This window comes from Ambystoma mexicanum, chromosome 6q, assembly GCF_040938575.1.
Source record: "Ambystoma mexicanum isolate Mex_15411 chromosome 6q, UKY_AmexF1_1, whole genome shotgun sequence".
Taxonomy (NCBI): domain Eukaryota; kingdom Metazoa; phylum Chordata; class Amphibia; order Caudata; family Ambystomatidae; genus Ambystoma; species Ambystoma mexicanum.
The window spans coordinates 990,965,513-990,981,071 of record NC_090937.1 but is presented as its reverse complement, the minus strand read 5'-3'; the positions used below and the strand labels follow the sequence as shown (position 1 = coordinate 990,981,071).

The 15,559-nt window shown below is 44.3% G+C and overlaps 1 protein-coding gene across 2 annotated transcripts in view; it reads left to right on the top strand.

The window, feature by feature from the left end:
• UFSP2 (UFM1 specific peptidase 2) overlaps positions 1-15,559 on the top strand; it is a 356,824-nt gene that overhangs the window by 24,800 nt on the left and 316,465 nt on the right. For both annotated transcript variants that reach the window (XM_069631513.1, XM_069631514.1), the window contains exons 2-4: positions 5,533-5,611; positions 10,852-11,035; positions 11,120-11,183. In XM_069631513.1, coding sequence (XP_069487614.1) covers positions 5,533-5,611; positions 10,852-11,035; positions 11,120-11,183 — 327 coding nt within the window. The remainder of the gene's footprint in view (positions 1-5,532; positions 5,612-10,851; positions 11,036-11,119; positions 11,184-15,559) is intronic.

The following is a 15,559-nucleotide window of genomic DNA, read 5'->3' as shown; positions in this document are numbered from 1 at the left end:
CTCAACCTTCAACATTGATGGATCTGTGAACCCCGTCTCCTCCTTGGTGCCACCATTTGCCGAACACACCAAGTAAGAGCCATCTCCTCCGCAGCAGCCTACTCAACATAACTGCTCAATGCCGCTAGGCCCTTCTTTTTTAGAAATAACTGTCTAACAATCGCCCGGGCAGTGGTCGGCGCCAGAATGGACTATTGCAATGTCCTATTATCTGGCACATCCGCACGGAGCATAGAAAAATTACAAACCATCCAAAATAATGCCTTACGTGGGCCCTAAATATCCCACAAGCAGCGCACATCTCGCAGAGCTGCTCATTGGCTACCTATGAATGAAAGAATGCTATTCAAGACGTTATGAATCACCCATAAATGCATCTCCAACGCAGACCCACCCTACCTAGTCCAGAAAATCGCCAAAGTTCAATGTAGTAGTTCCACTAGAGCCCTACACTCCCACAGGTTGACCCAACCCATGTTCAAACTAGTCAAAGCAGGAGGAACTAGCTTCCCAGTTTTTGCCGCCAAATACTGGAACTCTCTCCCACCTGACCTTAGAGCGGAAGAATTCCGCAAAGCCCTAAAAAACGTGGCTGTTCACCTAATCGAAACTCCCTACACACACCTCTCTTGATCACTAATGCTGCATGCCTGCAAGTTTACTATTGCAAGGCCTCTCGTGTGTTTCTACTTCTGTAAGTATGTATCTTTACCTATGCCTACGCCCAACCGTGGCCCCATGTAACTTTTAAAAGCGCCCTGATGCCTGCGGGTTTGTGCGTGCTCTACAAATGAAAAAATAAAATGCATACATTATATGAACTTGTATCAGCGTCGACCCTGGTTTCTTAAATTCACAACTGCTATTAGTTATTGCACTTCTTCACTTTTATTTACTCTATCACTGGGAATAATGTGTCTCACAAAGAAATGAAAATGATTTTAAATTGAAAAAATGTATAATTTAAAATCAACTGTCTGTAACTAGATACCCAGGCATTGATTGTTTTGTAGCTATTAGAATGTGTGTAACCATTTGAAATGAATGATGTACTTTCATCCACCAGGAACAACGTTTGTGTTGTGTTTAGTCTTGATTCCCCGGTTCCTGTGGGAGTAGGGGAACACTTCCGCTTCCTCATGTGCCCACGTCAGGATGAAGGCAGAGTTGTTGCATTGAGGGCGGTAGGTTAGAGATTAGATAAATGTTGTGGTCGATTAGACGTTTAAAGGTTAATTATTCTATTGATACATTTTTGTGGGAAGCAAGGGTGGTTACAGTGAATCATTCTTGGTATATTCGCCCATGCCCACTCAGCTTTTTGTATTGATTTTAAAATGATCAGGCAAGAGGCTTTCTAGGCTAAAGGTGACCATGTCTCTTTTATGGATGGAGGGTACATTTGTTGTTAACAATAGAGGTGAATATTACCAGCCCAATGGCAGATCTGGTTTTTATGGTTCCAAGTGCAATATTATTACGAACATTTGGGCTCGGGGGGGGGGGGCTATTGGGCTTGGGGTCAATTCTTGAAGTTGTTGTTCTTATTAAAGCGTCTATGTCTCTTGTCAGTATTCATTTTTAAGAACTACCAAAGCTAGTGATGGCCATAAAAGTGACAAAACAATTATATATTGTACACAATACAAAACTTTCAACCAACCCATAACATTATTAGTAAAAATAATGACTATTTAACACAGTCATTATACAAATTTAAAAATACATAAAATACAAAGTTTATACACACTTTAAAGTGGGAAAGAGAAAGGCCTTTCTAAAGGCTTCCAGGAGATTCTCCACTATCAAATCTACTAGTGGCACTGGTCCTTTTTCTCCAGATGGGGGGAGGGAATAAATGGATACTAGTTGCTTTAACATGCAAACAAGAGTACAATACTTCCTTCAAGAGGGTTTCACGTTTAGTCTCACCGACTACTTTCTAGTCCCAACTTGCAGCCGTATGTGTTATCTGGGCACAATGGTGCAGTATTGCAGTGGCAAAACCCTACAACTCCCGCCTATTGAAAAGTCTTAGATTGTCTGACCCAAGATCAGATCACCCTTCCCAACATCTTGCGCACCTATCCCCCAAGTTCTGTGGGGTCACTAGAACCCTTTATTGGAGGCCTAGGGGCCTAGCTCACTTGACATCCTTTTAGTTAAGGGACTGTTCCTAGTGGCAATAACATCTACCAGGAAGGCTGTTGGACGTAGGAACACTTGGTTGCACTGGCACTTTCTTTGCTTTCTGCTGAATGGATTGGTAATGAAACCAACCAGCATCCTTCCGCCCCAAGCTACTTCCAGAGTTTCACATGAACACCCTACCAGCCACCCCACGCCCCCGGCTGGGGGTGAGGAGTAAGGATCCATCTAGAGGGTATGACTCGATTGTGCACATGTGATGCCCTATTTGTTTATTCTGGTCCAGGGACTAGGGGGAGGAAAGCATCCTCTGCCACTCTGATCGTATTGATCAGAGGTGCTGCCTCCTTTTGCTTATGAACCAGCACAGGTGACTCAGCCCCATTCCACAATCAAGCGGGAAATCCACAAGAGGTATGGGGCTTCATGGGCAGCACTTGGCAGTGTCACCTTTGATGTTTGTAGGGGGGCTATTTTAGATTGCTGGGCACGTCCATCAAACATTAGATGTGGGGTCTGAGAAATCTGCCTTCAGGCAAGATGTCCTGAGCTCTGCGCCTATGTGAATTGCATGAATAATATATCCCACAGAGCTTGTATTTACTGTTCTGTGTGGTTCTGGTACCTGTACATCCTGCAGCTTGGTACATTATCAGTGTATGACGACTGTGACAAGGAAGATGGACAATAGATGTTTCCCTTAGTCCTTCCCTTCCTTGTCACATAACTGTTTGAGTTGGTTTCCTTTGGTCCAGAAATGTGGTGGCGGTAAAAATTGTAACATGGCCTCCAAAGCTTTCCTTCAGTGCACAAAACCCATTGGGCCTCATTCCGAGTCCGGTGGTAACCCTGCCGGTGCAGGTTGCTGCTGGACTCAGAATAATTTACAGGCGCCTGACTTCCCGGTAACACCGGGGCATAACAACCCCGGTGGTTTAGGAAGTCAGGTGCCAGCAATGTGTAAGTCCCCGTTCCCATAGAGTCCAGGAATGGGGACCACGGAAGCACAGGAACCGTTGCCAACGGTACCTATTCTGCCTACCATGGCCACTGTGTCCGGCAGGGTCAGACCTGTCTGGCACAGCGGCTCCGACAGACGGACTTATACTTGTCGGTCCGGAAACAATGGTGCCGGTAAGCTTACCAGCACCATTATTTCCAGACCGGCAAAGTTTATAATGAGGCCCATTGTTTTGTAAAAGCCACAGTATTGAGCCATTGTGTATTAAAACAATGCTCTTACCATTGCTTACGTTGTCCATTTCCACAATAGATATGAGGATGCAATGGATAATAATAAAAAAAAAAACTACCAGAGATTTGACTGGAAAACTACAACCAGTATTGCAGCAAAACTACTAGAGTTAGCGATGGTACATTTTGAAGTGGGTTGATTTTCTGGAATACCTCCGGCAGTATTGGTAATTATCTCGGGCGGTATTCCTGACAGAAAAATCTGCCCAACTTTTAATGAAGCCCTATATTCATTATGTAATTTTATGAGTATTTCTTTAATGGATTATACGGTTCTTGTATCCAGTGTTTTTGGAAACCTCTTTGGAACGAATAAGAATTATTTAAAAAGAAATCCATGCAGGACCAGTACCCATTCACACAGGCACTCATTAATGGGAAGAGTCTCTTCTGGAACAGTAAGCATTATAAACTTCTTTTCAAGAAAGTATAATGGGGGTGCTAGTTGCCTTTCCGGTGTTCCAGACTTTGGCAACATCTGGTTGCAGGACCTAACCTGGAGGCTAGTGCTTTAGGCGTAGTACCCATCCAGGAAATGATGCATGTGAACATGCCCCCAAACGCGTTCTGTTGTTCCCGCTCCCCCAGTACAGCTCACTACAACGGAAGTACATGTGTGGTCTCTAATCCACAAAATTGACATCAGTATACACGGCTCACTGTTCAACCCAAGTCTGATTTTTGTGCAGAGCAGTGTTGTAAGACCTTTTGTCTTTATTGGACAACGGATTAAATCTCTATAGCAATGTGCGGCTTCCAAGGCAATACTGTAACAAATCCAAATCTTTACACTACTCGCAAAGAAGTGCATAGAAAAGCATGTTTTTATATAGCTCAAAAGCTGGTTGCTCGAAAAACGGATCAACCATCATGGAATGCCACAATTGTTCTATAATCTATTTTTGGGCATGAAAGTATCCGTCCAGTGGCAGATCCATCAGAGTAACAGCACTATGTACTCCCATTGACGTGGTTCGAAATTACTGGGAGCTTTTTAGCTCCTATATTTAGCTGAGGAGAGCCTGGTTAGCTTGGCAACAGCTACCGGGAGCTACATTTGGCTTCTGAGGAAAACTGGTGCACTACAAACATACCTATATGTAATTTTCTGTATCTGGGATTGTGTTGTATAAAGGACCATTAGAGACATCTAGAAGACATTTAAAGCATAATGAATTGTATACAATGGACATAAATTGAAGTTTGCTACTCATGAAAAGTTAGATTTGCAGCACGCTATGATCCTGCTCCCGTGTTCCAAGGGGTAGCTCCTGCCTCTCTTGGGGTTAGCTCTTGCCTAGTAGATAATGGCTGATACCCAGCAGCTATTTTTAGCTGCTGTTGATAAAATCTTAATTCTGACCCGTGCATTGATATTAAAACGTACTGATTTTAAAATAGTCTGAAGCTCTACTGCACCTTTTGAAGTAAGCTTTAAACCCCACCACCCTGACTAAGTCAAAACCCTCACTTGGTGGACCCACCTCCATAATCTGCCCAAACATAGACCCTGAACATTGTTACTTAATGTAACCATTGCAATGTGTAGCTTGTTAGTCATTTTCAAACTTTAATGTTTCTGAGGACCGTTTCACAGCTTGTTGGTAATGGCTCTATACTCTACATGCCCACTTACATGCTGTAACCTTAATATGTGGGGTTCCATGTGTTACTATCCCCGCAAAAATATCCCCATCCAAGAATGGCGCCATTTTTTTGCAGCAATATTAACCCATGGAACCCGCGGGGGACACACTTGCAACTCCCATATTTATTTAAAGGGAGAGGGGGTGGCAATCGCCACTCCCATTTAACCTGCCGTTTCCGGACGATTATAAATAGCAATATTATTGGTGGGAATAATATTACCCTTTACCATTTTTGGTGTGTGTTAAAGCTTTTACGTTTATATTCTCTGCCATGTTAGACCACCAGATTCATTACTATCAATTGTAAAGTATCTGATTCAAATGTAAATAAGACCTTCATTGTTTTGTTTATCTTGCTGTATGCTTGAGTAAATTGTGCATGGACCTATATAAAATGATGAACTATACACTTTGATGTGTCAGATCATACTGAGCCAATTGCCTTTGGTTTCATTTGACTATAATTTTGCCCTTCCTGCAGGTATTTACTGAGTCCAAAGACTTGCTGTTTAGAATAAGAGGAGGCCTTCCGTTAACCGTTCAACTTGCTGCCACTGATGGTAGGTTTATGCTTTAATTTTGCTTTACTTTAATAGACTTGTATGGCGCGGCAATGGACCCGAAGGCATGATGGCGCGGACATAATGTAAAAACAGCTTAAAACACATGTACGAAAATCAGGTCATGGGGGGTGGAAATCAAATACGAGACGAGCACAGATTTAGTCAAACAACCAGGTATTTTATTTTTTCTTAAAAGGCTTGAGTTTCAATTCCAGCCTAAGATCTAGAGGAAAGTTGTTCAAGGCCGCCGTAGCTGCAACTGCAAAGGCTTCCTTTTCTGCCTTTTTAGATTTGCTACTAATATTTTTCACTCATTAGATCTAAGTGTTCGAAGAGAAGTCTTAGTCATAATCAGTTCATTCAGATAACAGGGCATGATTCCTAATAGGCTCTTAAAGGTAATCATTAGTAGGCAATATCAAATTCTCGCCTCCACATGGAGCCAGTGCAGAGTTCTTCTGACTGCCGAGACGTGATCATGTCTCGCTAGGCCCAAAACTACCCTCACTACCCTCACAGCCCCATTTTGTATCACCTGGAGACGGTAATCTCCGTTTTGCTAATGCCTGTCAAAAGACTACAACAATAGTCAATTTTTGCACCTACTATGGCTCTTGCTAGAGTTTCCCCGTTGGTCTGGGAAATTAAAGGCTGCAGGTGCGCAAAGAGTCTCAAGTAGTAGGCTGCCCCAGAAACCACAGTCCCCACGTGGGCCTTCATGGAGAGGTGCTGGTCTACGATAAGCCCAAGAGATTTAACTTTCTTCAGAGTATTAATCTTGACGTCGCCGAGTTGGAAGTTTCCATACACGGGATCCAACTTGGAGATTATGCTTGGAGATCCCACAATCATGAGCTCTGTCTTGGATCTATTCAGGGCAAATCCGTTTGTGACCATCCAATTTTCAATGCATGTGTAGGCTCTATTTATCGTGGCTTCGTCTTGTGCATGGGAGCTGGTTAGTGGGTGTCACACGCCGCGGTCCCTGGCAATTGTGGAAACGCTGGCGGTGGAGCGGCCATTAACTTTGCCGTCACGTAATTACGTTCTTGTCCGCAGCGGTCTAGTTTCCAGATCAGCGATGTCCTTTTAGCCGGCACCAACCCGGAAGCAGATGCGTTGCAACCTTTCGCGTCAGGCTTCCGGGTTGATACGCTGTAGGTCTTTCCTCCGCGGCGCTTCGCCGCTCTTTCTTTCTACTGTCTCCAGTATTGCACTCTCTTGGCTTACCTTGCTATCTAGGGTAGCGTTTCCTTGTTTCCCCTTCCCTCGTCTGTCTTCTCAATCTCCTCCGTTCAGTCAGTCCTTTTCCTGTTGTCCTGCTTGTCTGCATTTAGTACCCTGTGCCTGCTATCCTGCTACCTGGCTCAGCTACGAGGGGTTTTTTATGCCCGCTGGCTTTTTCCCCTTAAACCGGTCTGCCCCGGTACGGGGGCCCCCTTGGCCCCGAGTTAGAGGGGCAGGGTGGCTTCCTCTCGAGACAGACCACATCGACAATCCAGGGAAGAAGCATTGAGAATCCGGAGATTCGGAGTTGTGTCGGACCAGGAAACTACAGGTGAGGAGACGGGCGTGAGGGGTACTCAGGAAGGTGGAGTGCATTTGACGGAACGCAAGAGTGAGCTTGACAGTGGGATGATACATTGCGTATCGTCCGCAAAGTTGGTAAACCAGATACCTTCTTGTTCGAGCATGGCAAAGGACGGGGCTGTAAAGATGTTATAAAACACAGGGAAAGACTCGCTCCTTGTGGAACTCTGCATTCAATCGGTACCATGGCCACTTTGGCAATTTCCGAAAGGAAGCTACCCACCGGCAGGCCTGTGGGGAGAATGCAGTCACTTTTTCGAGCCTTGAGACCAACAAAGTGTGGTCTACCAGGTCAAAAGCGGCAGATAAATCTAGAAGCATAAGCATAGAAGCCTGTCCTTTGTCTATATTGGCCAGAAGCCTGGATTTGAGTTCCAGAAGTGCCGTTTCGTTGCTAAACCCGGCTCTAATGCCCGATTGTCGACAGCTCATCATCTTGAAAGCTTCCCCATATTAAACTATCTGCTTATAAGCGACCCTCTCCAGTATCTTCAGCAAGAATGCAGAGTTAGTGATGGGCCTATAGTTCAAGGGATCTTCCTTGGGTAAATCGTTTTTTTTTAACAGCGGAGTCACCCAAGATCGTTTCAGATTGTCGGGCACTATGCCCTATCTAAAGGATGCATTTACAAACTGGAGAATAGCATTCAGCAGAATAGGGGGACAAGTTTTGATTATAACAGCAGAAAACGGATCCCCCTTACAGCTGGTCGTCTTGAGGTGGACCACGATGTCCGTCAATTCTTCCCGAGTGATGGGGGGGAAAAGGAACATTTGGGGATTGTTGGGCATCTTGTAAATTCCTTACAGTTTATGGCGGTAACCCCAGTGGGGGAGGCAGCTTTTTCCCCCCAAGTATTTTAGACTTAATGCCCTGTTTTTTTTTGCTTATGGCATCTTGGATCAGCTGGCTCCAGACCGTGTCTTTTACCACTGCACCCCACATCAGGAGCAGATGTGGGCTCTTGCTCCTTAAGAATTTTGTATATCTCTTTGGTCTCTTGGCTGAAACAATCCTGTTATTAAGCAAGTTCTTTGTTGCTCAATATGTTCTCGCAGCAGCCATTAACCTGGAAGGGAACTTATAGGAAGCGTACTTCAGCTCAATTTGCCAATTGAGCACAGCAGGAAGGGATTGAAGAGCAGTTGTCTACCTCCTGCACAAAACATTCTGTGAACAAATGCTGTGTAGACACCTCATTCTTTCTCATGGACCTATAACACTGTTGAACCCAATACTGAAATGCAGAGGCATAAAGAACCAACAGTGCTTGCCAGTACTGCTCATATTCGATCAATGTATGATTGACAGTAGCCATCTCACTTATTTCCAACAAATCTCTACATTGTTTTATTTGTGGTTATCTCATCCTACCTCCTGCAACCAACCGTAAGTTAAGCACAGATTGTCTTCTCTTCAATTACAGCCAGCCACCAGTCTCATTCAAACTAGCTATTATATTGAGGTTAGAATTGGGGGTAGAATCCTGGTCCCATGTAGGATTGAATGTTAATTGCTTACTCTGTTTCTTATCTGACCTATGCTTCATTTGATATGTATATAGATCTCCTCCCTTGTATCATTGTTTTTAATATTGCTTTAATTTTCCTAGCTCGTCCTCCTTTTCCCCAGTTACAAGGAATGACTTGATTGCCCCTTAACCTGTCTGCAGCTAACTATTGTGAGTTCCAAGCTATGATATACCCAGTGCTTTGAACCTTGTCAGAGGGTAGAAGCCCAGTGTTTGGTGAGTGCCCTGTGTAGGTGGTACTGTTGGGCATAGAAGGATTTCCACTGGCCGAGGTAAATCTCCCATATTTGCCTTCTATGAAGATCTACTGTCTGTGCAAACAAGGGCAAAAAACTAGAACTACCCTTCTTGTACATTATCTTGCAGAGTGCTTGTTTAAGACACCAAGTGATGGAGTACTCTTAAGACGTTATCACAACAAAGCTAAGAGCATATTGTAGGTCAGACTAACAATATTGTCTGATAATTTCTCTTAATTCTTCAGGGGTGTGGAAGAGCGTGTGAAGTGGCTATTACATGGAGACTACTTAAGAAGGGATTGCACAACAGTTAAAGAGTGATATGTAATACATTCACGAGACTCAAACTAAAGGTACTTTTGAGTGGTCCTCTCCCAACGTATGTTAGCCACTCCACGGGATGAAAGACGTCAAAGAAGGATCACAGAACGCTTTCTCTATGAATGTCCGGACATCCATTTGTTCTACTGAAAAAGATTGTGATGCCTTGCCTAGAAGAGGGGGAAATATTAATAATATGGTCAGACAATGTGAATGAAAGTGAAGGTACGATGTCCTTTCAACGACACCCGTTTTTACGACTGGTGTTTTTACGAAGTGTTTTTGCTGGGGGGTGGGAAAGGGAATACAAGGATTGAGGTGGGGGGGCAGGAATAACAAAAATGAAGTAGAGGACGGGAGCTTTTAGGGGGGCCTCCAAAATAAAAACCTGTTCAGCAAAAACTCTTCGTAAAAACAGCTGTTGGAAAAACGGGTGTCGAAGACTGACATAGAACCCAAATGAATAAACCTTTTTGTACCTTGTGGTCTTAATATGGATAGTGAAGTTTGCCTTTCTGCGCTCAGAGATTGTAGTCCTTTTTGGAGTACTTTGCAGAGTGTGGCTGAGAAAGCGGACCCCATGAGTGGGGGTTACTTCCTTCTTTCATCTGCTGGGTGCTTCTGAAATTCAAAAAGATTAGTATTATGAGCAAATTGAGTACTATATTCTTAATTTTTCCTCCTTCACCTTTTAGTGCAAGTGCACAACACAAAGGATTGTTATCACGATTTGTGTTGTCTTTTGGGTGTATTTTACTAATTGTTCCTTTTTAAGATGCATGCCTGCAATAGATTTGCACACAATTTCAATATGAGTACTAATGTCAATTCAATTCATAAGAAGCATAATATGTTTTCAGTGGGGGCACTGGCAACACACATGATTTGGCAACGGTTGTGTTTTGATTGCTATTTGACATATTGTATGTTTAGAGTATTTATATTGGGATTAATTTTTAAAACCCTCGCTGCTAGTGGTCTTTTGAGTTGGAGATCTGAGAAAGGGCGTTGCCATATAGGCATCATCGTGCGAACGCAGTTTCAGTATTTTTTACTGACTTACTGCACTGCGCTTTAGAAATTAATTACCTGCACTGTTTTTTCTAAAGAATGTGCTCTTTTGGGCGCAAACCTGTCTAAAATGGATGTTTGTTCATTTAAAAAATATTTGTACCCACCTCTTGGAGCGTGTTTTTTTTTTTGTTATTACTTTTTTTTTAATGCTCTATTTTGTGTACCAGTCTTTATTTGGTGGTGCTTTCCAATTACCCATACCCAAAAGTAGGATCAGTATGTAGTGGAAACCCACCATGGGCATGCATACAACCTCCTCCCCCTTACTCTGATGGAGAGAGAAAAGCTTTGAACCATGGATTGAAGAGTCGTCAATGGAATATGTGAGTATTTGCACTCGATTCCTGTTTGTGTGAATAAAGTAGGGAGTTGAAATCAATGACTGTTTTTTTTTTCTTCCCAAATGGTAAATATATTTGCTTTTATTAAAGTGTGCCGTACTACTCCTTCACCAAAGAACCTCCTGTTTTCATTTGCTTAGATGCCTCCACCAGAAAGGCATTGCTGAAGGCTTTGAGTGATCTTTCTGCATCGATCTCTTCAGAATCCTTAGTGCTCTCCATTTCCCGTAGCACCCTGTACGTGTGGCCTAACAGCCCCATTACTAGTGCCCCAACAGAGCTGAACGATGACTCTGCCTGCAAAGACATCATGCGCTTTATTCAGTAAGTACATGAAATAGCCTTCAGCTTTGTAGTTTAGAAAACACTGTGGTTCACAGTTTGAGTTACTGTCTGCTGGTATTTCAGCATTGAAGAAGAAGAGAACAGACGAAAGATATCAAAGAAGAAGGATAAACAGCCCCATGAAACGGTACAGTCTTTTTCTAGTAGTTGAACTGTCTTTAGTATGTTGTGTTAGATTTCCTATCGACCTTTACATTGCTTCAATGGTCTTAAAATAGAAACCTTAAAATAGTTGCTCATAAAGGTAACTGAATACCTATGTATCACTTTATCTCATTAACATTCTAAAACTATAATAGCTTGCATTACTATTATCCACGTTTGAAATGCTCATTTTATAAGTCCAGGATGCAAGGTTTTGTTGATACACCAGGATTCAAACGACTGCCCCTCAATTTACAGTCTGAATGTATTCAGCAGTTAATAGAGCATAACTACCTAAACCTTCAATGGTGAAAGACCAAGTAAGCAAATATTAGTACCATGGAGTTTGGCGTGCTTTCTCTCTTCTGATTGCTCAATCTGCAGGCTGTAAGAACCTGAATAGCCTACAGATTGTTCAAGCACAGGCTGCACACTTGCCTTTCACACCTGGACTTGCAGTTTCTAATGCTGCAGGCCTCTCTGACTCCTTAACGCTCCGTGGCTCCCTGCTTTCAGGCAACTGTACCTCCTCTTTGTAGTATTCTGCATTTGGAATGTAGAATTTTGAGGATCCCAATGCTGAAAAGCTTATGGCCACCATTAAAATTGAAGGTAAGGACATAGAAATGGTCATAAATTCTGGGGACAAATATACCTTGATACCCAAGAAAAACCTTGAAGCCAACATACAAGGGAGAATTAAATTAAACAAAGTGGATATTGGAGCGTTTGCATATGTGGGTAGAAGGATTGAATTAGTAGGATGGTTTTGGACCATGATGCAATTTAAAGACAGACTAGCCAAAGGAAAAGTATATGTTTCTGATAAAGGTAGTCATCATATTTTGAGATGGTCGCATCAGAAGAGGTTGAACATCATGCTTGACCCCAATGCTGAAGAGTCAATTTATGCTTTAGATGGAGCACACAGTGATTCGTTTGAGGATGTTGCACAACTTGTAGTGTTTAAAGATGTTAGGGTGTCTTAAGGATTACATGCACAAAATAAGAATGAAATAGGATTTTATTCCCGTAGTGCAGAAAGTAAGGTCTGGTGATTGTACAGAAACCAAATGGCAAGTTGAGACTCTGTATAGATTTACGGGATGTAAACCGTAGTATTATACCAGACCGACATCCATGACCTAATATTACAGAATTGTTAGGCACCATTAGTGGGGCTACAATTATGATTACCCTGGACTTAAGATCTAGATACCGTGACATTACATCAAGCCATTCGTTCAGCCGCCTCCAACTCCGTCAGGGTCAGTCGCTTCTCTAAGCAACGAGTTGGTGGTAGATCTCTTTCCACTGCTGGGCCTCCCTGTGGAACAGCCTCCCTTAAACTCGAGGAGAACCATCTCTGGTTCCGGAGACACCTCAAAACCTTTCTCTTTGCCTCTACTTTTTCTCCTCTGCTTTCCTGCTGACTTCCTGGCTGAAGCTGACACTGCACCGGTTACCTGGCTACCTTCTGATCGATGACCCAGGTCTGCTCCCCTGCCAGCTTCACACCTACACTGCCTTCCTGGCAACCCCTGCACTTGGGGACCGTTTCTGTATCACTACAAGACCCACTACCAGCACTTGACACTTGTGGTCAGCACTTACCCTTGCACTTGCCACCTGCTGGCCGTACATATTACTATTTATTTATCCCATGTACTGTACTGTTCCCCCTCCCCAGCACTTTCCCACTTCCCCCTCCCATGCACTTGCACAATCTGAATGACACGTGGCCTAGTAGGATCATTGTCCGTCTTCCCTCTGTTTCCCCCCACCCCTCTTACCTTGTCGCTCCTTGAACATTTGTGTATAGGCACGTTACAAATGCCATATCATATATCATACATCCTGACTCCATAAATAGCACTGAATTTATTACTCCGGAAGACCTATTCCATGCAAACAAATGCCTTTTGGTTTAGTGTCTGCTGCAGCAGTATTTCGATGGGTCATGTACCAGCTTTTCCATGATGTTGAAGGAGTTTTATGTTTTCAATATGATGTGGTGTTTTATGGGGAAACTGTAGAGGAGCATGAAATAAGATTGATGTAAGTACTAGATCTGTTCATGGATGCTGGACTAACCCTTAGCAAAGAAAAGTGCACATTTCTCAGAACTGTAATACAATGTCTGGGGCATGAGATATCTGTGAAAGGCATTAGCCCATAGATAGAATTGGTAAATGGTATTCTTAACCTTCCTAGTCCCTGTGACAAAGCACAAGTTTCTTGGGATGGCTGAGTATTACCCTAGGTTTATTCCAGGTTTAGCTACTGAGTCTGTTAATATGAGGAAACTGGTAAAGAAAGTAGTGCAATTCCAATGGAGCAGCATGTGTGAAGCAGAAGTTCTCTAAATTAAGTCTGCTTTAAACAAAGGCATAACATTAGATAGTTATGATCAGAGTAAAAGATGTGTGGTGACTACTGATGCCAGTAATCATGGTTCGGGGGCAGTATTCCAAAGTGTGAAGGGAAGGAATGTATCATTTCATTTGCTTCTTCTAGAGTATTAAAGGAGGTTGAAAAGAAAATCCCACTACATAGAAAGAGTTACTGGCTGTTTAAATGGGCAATGGATATATTTCAACCTTTTTTGTGGGGTGTGAATTTCATTGTCAGCTCTGATAATAAACCATTGAAAGAGATAGTAACCACTAAAGGTTTGGACAACATTTCGTCCAGGGTCAGGACATGGGTGGCCAGTCTACAGGATTATACTCGGTGGAAGTAGAATATGTACCAGGAGTAAGAAATAAGGCAGCGGATTGTCTGTTTAGATTAACACGTGTTGGGGAACAAGGTGCAAGTGATGATGACATGGAGGATCAAGTGTTGCCAATTAAGATGTATCAGAAGAAGAGTGGCAAGAAGCTATACCATTTTGAGGAACACTAAGGAGTGGATTGAAAGTTGCGTGAAGGGTAGCTAGATCAAGAAAGGGACCATTCCTGATGCAGTGAGGTATATTTTTGATGAGTTTCATATTAACCCCTATCTCGTCCTCTGCAGTGTGTTTCTAGTCCGGAGGATGAGATAGTTCGTCTTCCGCAGTAATTACCTCACCCCCTGGAGCAGCGCCGATGTTCCCGACCCCCAGGCTGTGAAGGGAAGAATTCCCCTTCACAGCGTGGGGGTCAGAATCCGATCTGATGACGTCGGCGCGCGCTATGAGCGCCGACGTCATCAGGAAGTTCTATTTACATGCTGAAGCTGAAAGGCTTCAGCATGTAAATTTAGCAGCCATGCTTTTGTGTGCTGCTTGGGCATTTCTAGCCTGATTTTACTTGAGTAAAGAGACTCTCTCCCTTTTTCAACAAGCCCCTCACTCAAGAAAATTGCTGGTTATGGATCGTTTGGTCCTCGACCAGCAATCACCACTAGACCACAGGGAATTGATTTGCCCTCCAAACATTTAAATGGGGCACTATGTGTTGCCTACTTTGGGGGCAGATGGGTGCTATTTTGCATTAGGCTAGCCCCCCCCAGGTAGAGGGACATTTTTGCTGCTTCCCTAAGGGGGCAGAATTGAAGGTCTGATCCCATTTTGCCACCCCAGGGAAGCAGCAAGGACCTACTAGGCCACCAAGGAAATGATGTTGGGGTGGGGGGCCCAGGAAAATCGGCCCCCTCGCCCCCAGAAAATGCCAACCAGGTGGCATGATATTGTTTTGCCTTCTTTGGGGGCATATTGGTGCAGCCCAAGGCCGGGGACATCACCCCCAGCCGTCCTAGAGCTCTGGCCCTGCCGTGTTACAGCTTTTCCCTCCGGGGAGGGATAGGTACCCCCCAGGTCGCCCCCTGACTGCCGCTGGACTTGCGGACGGTCGACCCACATGGACACAGGCGCCCAAGGCCGGGAGCACCCGCATCTGGCCTTGGGCTTTTGCTGTGCTGCGTTACAGCTTTTCCCTCCTGGATGGGATGGGGAACCTGCCGGGGCTCCCTGGGACCACCCCTGGACTTGTGTTCAGTCAATCCACATTGGGGACAGGCGCCCCAGGCCATGGGCTGCACCCCGGCTGTCCTTGAGCTCTGGCCGTGCCACAGCTTTTCCCTCTAGGGAAGGATGAGGACCGTGGCGGGGCTCCTTGGAACCGCTGCTAGACTTTGGGACATTCGATCCACATGGGAGACGGGCGCCCAAGCTTGGGGGCAGCACCTTCAGCCGTCTTGGGGCTCTTGCCATGCCACGTTACAGCTTTTCCCTCCAGGGAGAGATGGTGACCCTGCCAGGGCTCCCTCGGACTAAGGGATGGTGACCCTGACTGGTATCCCTGGGGCCGCCTCTGGAATTGGGGACGGTCAACCCATATGGGAGACGGGTGCCTATGCCCAGGAACATCACCC